Source organism: Trichoplusia ni, unplaced genomic scaffold (assembly GCF_003590095.1).
Source record: "Trichoplusia ni isolate ovarian cell line Hi5 unplaced genomic scaffold, tn1 tig00001052, whole genome shotgun sequence".
NCBI classification, from domain to species: Eukaryota; Metazoa; Arthropoda; class Insecta; order Lepidoptera; family Noctuidae; genus Trichoplusia; species Trichoplusia ni.
In genome coordinates, this window is record NW_020800089.1 from 1 (window position 1) to 10,875 (window position 10,875).

Below are 10,875 nucleotides of genomic sequence, written 5' to 3' on the forward strand. Positions count from 1 at the left end.
CGACTAGTTTCGGACCCAACCGGAGTCCTTAATCAAAGACGCGGCGGATCGCGAGTCGAACTACCCCGATAAATTACGCGTGAGTAAACCGTTACAATCTATACATATAATAAAATTGTAGAAAAGTGAAAACTGTACATTGAATATTTAAAAAAAGATAATTGCAGGTGGTCTACTAACGATTCCGATGCCGAAAATATGATTTTTAGAATTTTTGTCTGTTTGTCTGTTTGTCTGTATGTATGTCCGGAAAGATCTCGGAAAGTACTGGATAGATTTGATTCAAATTTTCAGAGAATATCAAGAGGTCCGGTCAACATACTTTTTACTTATTATCCGCTTTTCGTTACAGGGGGTGAGCAGGAGCCTTTTATATCTATACACAAATATCAAATTATCTCATAAACTACTGAATATATTTCGTTCAAATTTTGCATGAACCTTATCGTACACATGATACAACAAATATACAAAAACCATAACGCTACTATGCAGGGGGCATGAGCAGTAAAGTTTTAAATTTTTGGACTCACCCGTAACATCGTGTAATACAATTATGAGGTATATTTTCACCCCATTGAGTAGTAGGCAGCACGGTCATCAATTTACACAAAAAACATCACGCTTTTAGAAATAATAGGATTTTTCGAAAATAAATAATTTTCACAAAATTAGTCATTTTATTCTCTTTCAAGTCTATATGGCCTACCGCGACTATTTCACAAGTAAATAAAAAAACATAAACTAATACGTTTTTTTTATGCAATTGTTAATCTACATTCTTGAAAGAAAGGAACTTAAATTATTATTTTTATTGATGTACTAAAATTACTCAAGTTCAAATGAATGCCGAATATGATTTTGTTATTATTTACGATAGGAGTATATACCTATGTTTTTAGCTCGTAATGTTGCGATGCTACTTCAAGATCAAAACATTCGTAGTGACACTCAACCCAAAGTTGCATGTAGTTCACATTGATCTCATCTATAATTATGCATAACAAAAAATTACTGAACGACACAGTTAATTTAATTACATTTCGTTATCCTGGTATCTGTAACAACTAGCAACAAAAATATAAACTTTCAACAAAAAAAAGCCTTTCAAACAATGAAATAATGTTTTCTTAAATTTGCAACATTACATAGGCCAAAAGTATTTCGGATAAAAAAGCCCAGAAAACTTGCATAAAAACTGCATAATAGGTATGCAATGTGAAAGATCTAAAGACCAAAGCTATCAATGAATAGACATTATGTATCTATTGATAGAATAATGTCTACTGATACCTGGGATTTTTCAATATTTTAACGATTTGATCGGTCTACATCCGCCATTATAGAGACCGCACACGTGGTCCTTCCAAAAATTCCTTTAACAATTTATTGTATTCTCTACTTATTTAAAATTTTCTTCTTTCGTAGCCTGGTAAAAACAGGGGAAGGAACGAGACTGAATGAGTTTCTGAGATCCCTAAGCCGACGAGGATTAGGAACATATTTTTGGAAATTTCCTCAATAAGGCTGATAATAGCGTGTAGCTATCAGCACTTACATCCGTCATACAATGTCTGGAAAATTCATTTTGGCTGTCGGTATCGACAGCGTAACCTCATAACCAACCTCATGTAGTCTTTATTTAAGTTCCATTTATGCAGTAGGGATGACGGTATTTTACTTCAATGATCGTCAGGTAGGTTAACGAATAAAATACGTAATTTTTCTTTGTAAATTGGTACAGTAAATAGAACTCATGCACATGAAGTCACTTTTATGTTCATATTTTGCTTTGTCGTAACATCACAAATTACACATATCCTATACTTTAGATTTTTGTCATTGTCAATTTTGAAAAAAGGGGTTCTGATATTTTTTTTTTATCACGCTATTTATTTATCAGCAATTTAAAGGCAAATCATGATCAAAACACCAGGGGGCAAGATTTTAACTTTTTTATTTTGAAATATTCCAAATGTTTGTGAGGATGATCAGTTTTAATATTAAGAGGACAATCAAACATAGTGTTTCAGGAAACCGTTTATTGGGCGCAATTTTGCAAAATCTTATATCTTATGACACTATGTAAAATCCACAGTTACCGAGCCCGACTCTCACTTCACCAGCTCCGTCCACAAAAATAATTTGACATCTTCTTTATATCGTCAGAAAACATCGTGTGTGAAAATAACAACTGTCTGCTATCACTGTTCCTGAGAAACAGCCAGATGACAGACACACAAACGGACACCGGGGCCTCAGTAATATGGTTCTCTTTTACCTCTTTGGTTACAGTACAATAATTTTATGATACCTCATAATCACTGTCATAATCCGTCTAGCAATTTCAGGTGTAGGCCGGCCCAAGAACAGACGTGCTCGAAAATCATAACCCACCCAATTAGAAAATGGAAAACCCTCGAAAGTAAAACATTTTTAGCAGAAGTGCTAAGACTGAGTGTATCTCAGTCTTAGCACTTCTGTTATTTTTTCCTTCTTGCATCCCCCCCCCATTTTTAACATGTCTAAACGAACACTCCACATAATTCACGTTTAAATTAAAATAGTTCAATTCGTTCGGAAGCTATGATGTCACAGACAGACAGGCAGGCAGATATGTCAAAGTTATAACCCCTCTTTTTGGGATTAAATAAGAAAAATCATTAAAACAGCTCTGAAATATTTGACACCAGGATAGTATCGTAAACGATGAAATGTGTTTGATTCAAACATTTGATAGTCTTTGGGCCGCTCAAATTCATTATAATTTAGAAATAAAAATCAAGCTTAAAATATAAAAAAGTGTTTCATTTTCAATATTGCATTACATTTTTGAGATGATCGTTATTATTAAACTTCATAGTTTTTCAAATCTTCAAAATCACGCAGACAAAGTCGCGGCAACAGCTAGTCATTTAATAAACACATACGTGTTAATCCTGGTTATTAACTAGATATCTGTGTTCCAAGTTTCGTCTTAATCCATCCAGTGGTTTTTGCGTGAAAGATGAACAAACATCCATACATACAAACTATAGCGTTTATAATATAAAATATATAGCCTAATATTGTGAATGGTTATCTTTACATTTCCTTTCAAGTAGATTGAACTTGTTCCGCTTGAAGAGGCAATAATGAGCAGATTGCGATACTGCCCTGGTACAGCCATGAAAGACATAGGGTACTTTTCCTGTTGTCAGGTTCCAATACTAGGTACTCTCGTTGTACCATCCTCATGATTACCACTGCCTCCTTGGTACTTCAGTTATAATCACGGCGGTACAACGTACGCCGGCTCCGCTGCTGCGCTGGAATCTAGTTCATAAATGATCTGATATCTGACTGGTGTCTGGTTCATGCCGTATTAGTAAGGACACAACTCAATTACTTACTTTTATATGATATTTAATTCAATGTTGGATGCGGGTTTTCTTACCTATTGTTCAAAGACCAATATGAAGCTACAGTTCAATGTCATACTTGTTAACGCATGGATTTACATGGTGGAGGACCTAGATGGGTAATATACTCAAAATCAAATAGCTACATTATCTAGCCGCAAATATAATATATTCGTAGCCATAACTTATGTTGCTATGATACACAGAACTCTCCGTCCAGAATCCAGACATCAGGCACGTCCGTACGTCTCTGACGATGCTGGTCCCCTTGTCACTACTCAGTACTCATGAGTCCTTGACATCCAACACGTAACAAACACACTATTGCTATTTTTGGTAATGTAAAATATTCAACGATAGCTTCATGAATAGATAATGCTCCAAGTTGAGAGTCATAACTCATAAGTGCCGCGTTAGTTCTCACCATTGTTCATAATCATAACATCGTTTGCGTTTTGAAATGTCGACGTCGTCCTCACGTTTCATTTGGACGAATGCTTGAATTTTGTAGAATAGGGGCAGTGCTCATATTGCTGTCATAGTCTTGGTGGTATTTGTGGCAATTTATGTGAATATTTAGATTTGATTTGACACTTAAAATATTCATCGGGTCTTATAGGATAACTTCTATATCGCAGGAAATTGTCTCAATTCTATTAAATCGTATTTTTTTCTACTTCGTTGTATTATCTGGCATTGGATTTTTCATATCAGGATGTTTTATCAATACGAGCTTTGCGTTCTATTAAATACGTCATGTAAGTGAACGTAACGTATCGATAATGATTGGAATGAGATTGTATAGCACTTCCAGCCACAACTAGGTATTTCACACAATTATTGAAGCTATGCGTGCAACGTTGATTCATGCCTTCAAACTTAATTTTGTGGCAATGTGAGGTAGTGCATGAACCTACTATTTAGGAAACGACTTAATAGGCCTTATGATAGGTAACCATACACAAATATTTGTGGAACCGCCTGGACAAAAACATGCATTATAAACAGATACTTAATGTGAATTACCAATTTATTACATTTTACCAGATCATTAGTTTTTTAGTCCTTCATTTATTCTAATCACATTATAATGCAGAACTAAGTAATAATAATTTAAAGGTAAAATAGTTATCGGCATGTGGTCAGGGGTAATTGGTTGCAGTAATAATGACATCGTTATAAAGCTGCTGCTCAAACTAAAGTGGGTCTGCTATAAACCTTCATACATGTACTACATATTATAAGTAGTTCACTTTCCGGTAAGACTGGTCAACAGGTATCGAGCTGATGAATCGTGGTAAGTTCAAGTTATCGTGCAATCAATGGTCTCTTTTAATAACTCCAAGTTTGAGTGATGATAGATAAATGTTGTTGTAACGTGCGCAGGTGTACGCGTCGCCGAGTCGCCGCAAGATGGACACGAAGGGGGAGGGCGAGGAGATGACTTATCCCCACATCTGCTTCATGGTGGACAACTTCGACGAGGTCAGTAAGCCCAGATGTTTAAGACATAATAATAAGAGTTACTTTACAAGCCCGAACTGCGGCAACGCTTAAGATTCCTGAGTCAAACCTAAGATATATTAACTGGAAATCACTTTGTGAAAAAATCTTGTATTCCTTTGCGGTTTTCGATCCTAACCTGCGTACCTTGGCTCCGTCCAACCCCTAGACGTGTTCTATACCGTCTAGGTGCGAAATTATTTAGTTTTATAGTCCTTTTAGTGTAATTTTTAGCGTATTTTTAAGAAAATTTGACTATTTTAATTGTTTTTTGTTAATTAGTAAGTCTTATTAGCATTCCAAATTTGCTAACTTGTCGGGGCTGGTGTCCGGTACACGTTGTGCTACTGGATTCTATCGGTTTCGGCATTTATATCGTACTTCTGCTTAAATAATTGAAATTTTTGCACCCAGAAAACAGTTTTTTAACCAAAACTTAAAAATTTACACTAACACCATATTACATTTATACACCGTTGGATAGGTCTCGCCGAGCCGCTTCCAACGACACCTCACCCGTTCGGCTAGCATCTATAGTTTTAGAGATATTTTTCATTTTGTATAAATTCTAATACGAACCGAGGTTACCTGTAGGGTACGAAACCGCCATACAAACGAAATCACTTTGTGAAAAAATCTTGTATTCCTTTGCGGTTTTCGATCCTAACCTGCGTACCTTGGCTCCGTCCAACCCCTAGACGTGTTCTATACCGTCTAGGTGCGAAATTATTTAGTTTTATAGTCCTTTTAGTGTAATTTTTAGCGTATTTTTAAGAAAATTTGACTATTTTAATTGTTTTTTGTTAATTAGTAAGTCTTATTAGCATTCCAAATTTGCTAACTTGTCGGGGCTGGTGTCCGGTACACGTTGTGCTACTGGATTCTATCGGTTTCGGCATTTATATCGTACTTCTGCTTAAATAATTGAAATTTTTGCACCCAGAAAACAGTTTTTTAACCAAAACTTAAAAAATTTACACTAACACCATATTACATTTATACACCGTTGGATAGGTCTCGCCGAGCCGCTTCCAACGACACCTCACCCGTTCGGCTAGCATCTATAGTTTTAGAGATATTTTTCATTTTGTATAAATTCTAATACGAACCGAGGTTACCTGTAGGGTACGAAACCGCCATACAAACGAAATCACTTTGTGAAAAAATCTTGTATTCCTTTGCGGTTTTCGATCCTAACCTGCGTACCTTGGCTCCGTCCAACCCCTAGACGTGTTCTATACCGTCTAGGTGCGAAATTATTTAGTTTTATAGTCCTTTTAGTGTAATTTTTAGCGTATTTTTAAGAAAATTTGACTATTTTAATTGTATTTCTTACGATTATAAACTCTTGCCAAGAAATTTGTTTTAATTCCGAATTTGAAAAGTCGCTTATCTTAATTAATATTCAAAACTGAAAACCTTACGTGATAAATTTGAAGTTCTAGAGAACATGAATACTTGATATGACTATAACGTTGGTTCGACTCACGGTGTAGACGAAGTTCCCCATGACGAGGTACCCTCCGTCCCGGGCGTTGGGCCACAGGACGTGGTGGCTGGCCAGCAGCATCGGCAGCCAGAACAGCAGCACGGAGTGCAGCAGCGCGTTGCTGGCCCACACCCAGAACACGCGCACGTTGAACAGCAGCCCCTGCTGCGACGGGATGTACAGGATCGGGTGCTGCCACACACGGACGGGGGGTTCAAGCATTTTGCTCAGGTAGCTTATATTCTATAGTCATTCTTATAAAGCCTTTAGATGAATATTGTTGCAGAATAGATCAAAATGCAAAACGGCAGATACCAGAGTTCAAAAATATATAACAGCACACGACACTACTGTTTTTTCAGACATTAATTATTATAATACTTTTTATTTTTAAAAGAGTAACTAATGAAGTTTTTTGCCGGTTTTTCTGAAAAAGATTGACACTTTGAAGCCGTGCGAGTCACTACTGTAACGTTTTAAAAGTGTCTGGAAAACAGCCTATTTGAAATATAAAATTTTGATTTTGATGTTGATGTATTCCGTTTTATACTCAACCACATGACACTTAAGGTCGACTTTCGAGTGTCGTTCTATAGTAGTGACTCTTTACTCACCCTTAACATAATTTCAGGCGAACAGAGTTTATCGAAGAGACCGATGGCGAACGGCGGCAGCGCGGTGAATATCACGTTGTAGAACCCTATCGTCCACCGCTCGAACAGGATCTGACCCGACCTGGATCACACGAGTATTGTTCATTAACAACAAAAAAATTCTCTCAATGGAACATATTCGAGTCATTGACCAAGAACATTCAATGTCATATTAATTTATCCAATCAGATCCATTAAACGTCTTCATTGAGATCGAAAGAATTTCAATTTGCCGTTACGAATTTCGATTGTTATTGACACTGACATCAATGAAGAGTAATCAGTAAGTGTTGCTCACCGTCGCGCAGGTCCCCCGCCTCCACCTCCGCCAGGCCGCTGCCGAGCGCGTCCAGGCCCTCGTTCTCGGAGCGGCTCTTGTCGCGCGGCTCGCGCGGGTCGCGCGTGCGCCACCCGCCGCGCACGAAGTTATGGATGTTGGCGCTAGGGTCGCTTAGCCGCCGCTGGATAATTATACATGCTATCATATTGACTGTGATCGAATTGCTGTTAAATTTCTAGCACGTCGGCGTACCAACGAAAACTCAAAACTAATAATGAAGCCTAAACATTTTAAAATATATTTATGAGAAGAGGAACGAAATAGGTAGTTTATGTTTAGAGTACAGTACAAGGGTACTGCCCTCTAAGCCAGGCTCCTGCTGTGTGCGTTGCGTACCTGGTGCCTGTAGACGAGCATGTCCTCGGGGTCGTCCTCCCAGTCGGAGTCCCACATGTCGGTGGCGGCCAGGCCGGGCTCGGAGCTGGGCGTGTCGAGCCCGGCGCCGTGCGGCCGCGACACCGCCATCTCGGCGTGGCCCTTGCCGCTCGGGCCCTTCATGCGCACGAACTCGCAGCGCGCCGCCGTCTTGCCGCCCAGCAGACCGAATGACATGCGCTGCGCCACCTTCGTCGACAGAGACGTTTGCTGGAACATTACACAAATAATAAATTCAATGTCTATCGTAGCCAGAGTTTCCACGCCGCTCAGATAGATGTCAGCACTTGCATAGCCTCGTGAGGCAAGATTTGTTGTTGTCGCTTTGTGCATTCGCTTGTTCAATTTAAATTCGTGGACGTCATTTTGTTTTAACTGAAAAGCTTATTAATAACATAGCGAATATCCCACAATTGGACAATAATGCAGTTGTCAATGAGAAATACATAATACCCAAAGACTGGCTGATTAGTGAGCACGGCATAAGAAAGGAGCTTTGTGAGCAGTATCGCGCAGCGAGTTGGCGCGCGGCGCGCGGCGGGGGCGTCTGTAGTGGGAACTTAATTGTTTATTTTTAGCCGCGTAGTAAACAAGCTGCGACGTCACCGCCAAACAGATGGCCGCACGCGACCGCTGCCAGGTGATAACAACAGCCCCGCTCTCGCACATACTGTATTATTGTTTGATGATACTTGTGGACAACAACACCCATTGTTTTGGAATTAAAACAATTTGAAAAAGTATTGATGACACGTCACGAGTGACAAGCATTTAAATGTTTTCAATGTTAATCATCATACACACCTAGTGATCCGGTTTCGACTACGGCATAGCTAAAATACCTCGCACTGGTGGAACAACTTGTCAATGTACTGATCACCGTAGCGCTGAGCGTAGAGTGTAGACAAACCGGTTGATACAGAGTCCAGTCGGGGGCGGACCTCCGGACGACTTCTATTTCGCTGTTCTCACATATATTTACATAATGGACTTAATCAGGCTGTTGCGCAGTATTCAAATAAAATTGAATTTTCGTTTTTAAAGTTGAAGACAAAGATTTCTGTAATAATGACGTCAAAACGTACATTTGAATAATCAAAAAATATAATTTGGATGTTTACAATATATAAATATATGGGAGTGATAAACATTTAGAGATTGTTCTCGAACGTTCGTGTCCTCTGGGGTGGAATGATAAATACAAGAGTGAGTCACAGCTTCATTTGAGTGTATAACGTAAAGTTATTCATTGACAAATCGAGCTCCAAATGTTTAATATTCGTCACACTCAAGTCAATATGTCTAGTAATATAGAAAATGTAGTACATATATGATTCATCGTCGGCTTACAAGTGGTGAGCCCTTCGTCAAAGACGTCGCTCGGTTGTCGACCCCACACACAGTTACCAACTTACTATTGTTCCCTCGTTCAATGTATGATTCACACATGTTAACACACACTCATTCAATTAAGAGAAAGCTGCCGCTGCTAATTAGCGAGATACAATTACTTACAATATAATTACTGGCTGTCAGTGCGTCCTGATTAGCGACGAAGCAGAGTTATTGTAGGTATTGTTAATCGTAAAACAGCACGAACTTAAAACTAGTTTGTGCGTTACAGAATGTTGGCAAGTTAGCAATAACTATATAGTGTTTAAATAGTTATAAGCTACAGAAATTGTCTCTGTATTAATGTCAAAGTGGCGGGCCCGAGAGCACTCGAGCCCTCTTACTGGAGCTACTCGACAGCGAGCCGCGCTGCGGAGCCGCCTCGAGTGCCGACACTAATACAACATCATGATTACTAAGCGCAATGAATCGCACTTGTTATCGGTCGACTGACTCCGAACATTTACATTTCACAACGGGCAGAGATGTTCTCAAAATGTTTTTGTCTAGGCAAACGCAATACATATTTCATATATTTATTTGCATTCCATAATGTTACAAAAGATGTTAAAGAGGCTTAAAGCTATTTAGTCTGCTTTGCGATGGCGCGATGGCGTCCCGAATCTAAGTAACTTGTTTTTGTTTCTGTTAAAGGATGATGTTATCATCCTTTGCTTTATTTGTTTAGTCGCAGAGTTAGTCCCGATTGAGGTTATTACTATCGGTCTGTGAGAAGAGGTTTCATTACAGATTCTAAGTAGGCCGGAGTTGAGCCTCCTGCATGTAAGCGTAACGCGTGGTTTCAATACGCCACTTTCAACTAATACCATTTTCAGATTTTCAGTATAAATCGTATTATAATAAGATTATTTGATTAACAGTGAATCAACAACAATTAGGAATACCAAACCAATGAACGTTGTTTTACGTAGGCCACGGGACCTCCAATAAGAAAATAGGGCGTGAAGTTTGAGACTGAATTCAGTTTAGGCTTATTAAGAATATTTAAAGCGGAAAGCTTCGAGGGGTGGCAGCGGCGCGACGGCTGTGTGCAGTGATGTCAGCGGCAGGAGTCAGGCCGCGCCGCGCGCCGGCACCCTCGCGCCCTACTTGTGCGCGGCGGCGCCACGCGCCCGCCGCGCGCCCGCCGCGCGCCGCGTCACGGACGACCAGACAGGGCTCTATTTATTACTGTGTAGGCACCTACTGTACTATCGGAACTTTCGTTTTTATCTATCACGCAGTCTTAACACGGCTCGCGTATTATTGTCAGTTAAAATTACACGTTGGTTAAACCTATAACAACCAATTATGAATCACAATGTTTGTAATATTTATAAAGAAAAAGTGTACCATACAGATACAATAACCGCTTGTACAGGTGCAGCATTTCAGATTGACTACTTAGTAGGTTAACAGAAACACAATCGTTCACGCAAACATAGGTAATCAACTGTTACTTAGTTTATTCAACTAAGTAAGTAAATTCAAATTATACACTACGGGATATAGGTATTAGGTATTGCTTTTATTTCATCGGAAATCTATAAATACGTTTTTGATTTTCCTTGCTTATCGATAAATGATTTGCGGCCGATTTTCAGCAATTAGTTAAATATGTCTGGAATTTGAAGAATTAAAAATTGAATGAAGATTCTATGCGGGTACCAGCAGGTATTACTAGCGTATCACGCAGTTATGATGGAAATCCAATAACTCCAG

The 10,875-nt window shown here is 39.0% G+C and overlaps 2 protein-coding genes across 3 annotated transcripts; both read right to left on the reverse strand.

Annotated features, from left to right (window-relative positions):
* Window positions 1-6,277: 6,277 nt before the first annotated feature.
* LOC113507208 (probable phospholipid-transporting ATPase IA) lies at window positions 6,278-7,147 on the reverse strand. The gene is made up of 2 exons (XM_026890067.1): window positions 7,008-7,147; window positions 6,278-6,585 (listed from the first exon to the last, which is right to left on the reverse strand). The coding sequence occupies exons 1-2, from the start codon at window positions 7,014-7,016 to the stop codon at window positions 6,346-6,348; spliced, it is 249 nt and encodes an 82-aa protein (XP_026745868.1). The 5' UTR covers window positions 7,017-7,147; the 3' UTR covers window positions 6,278-6,345.
* Window positions 7,148-7,171: 24 nt separating this feature from the next.
* LOC113507209 lies at window positions 7,172-10,267 on the reverse strand. 2 transcript variants are annotated; one of them, XM_026890069.1, is made up of 3 exons: window positions 9,277-10,267; window positions 7,723-7,971; window positions 7,172-7,507 (listed from the first exon to the last, which is right to left on the reverse strand). In XM_026890069.1, the coding sequence occupies exons 2-3, from the start codon at window positions 7,936-7,938 to the stop codon at window positions 7,313-7,315; spliced, it is 411 nt and encodes a 136-aa protein (XP_026745870.1). In that variant the 5' UTR covers window positions 7,939-7,971; window positions 9,277-10,267; the 3' UTR covers window positions 7,172-7,312. The 2 variants fall into 2 exon arrangements, with proteins under 2 accessions (XP_026745870.1, XP_026745869.1); XM_026890068.1 differs by lacking the exon at window positions 9,277-10,267 and adding an exon at window positions 8,215-8,525.
* Window positions 10,268-10,875: the final 608 nt, after the last annotated feature.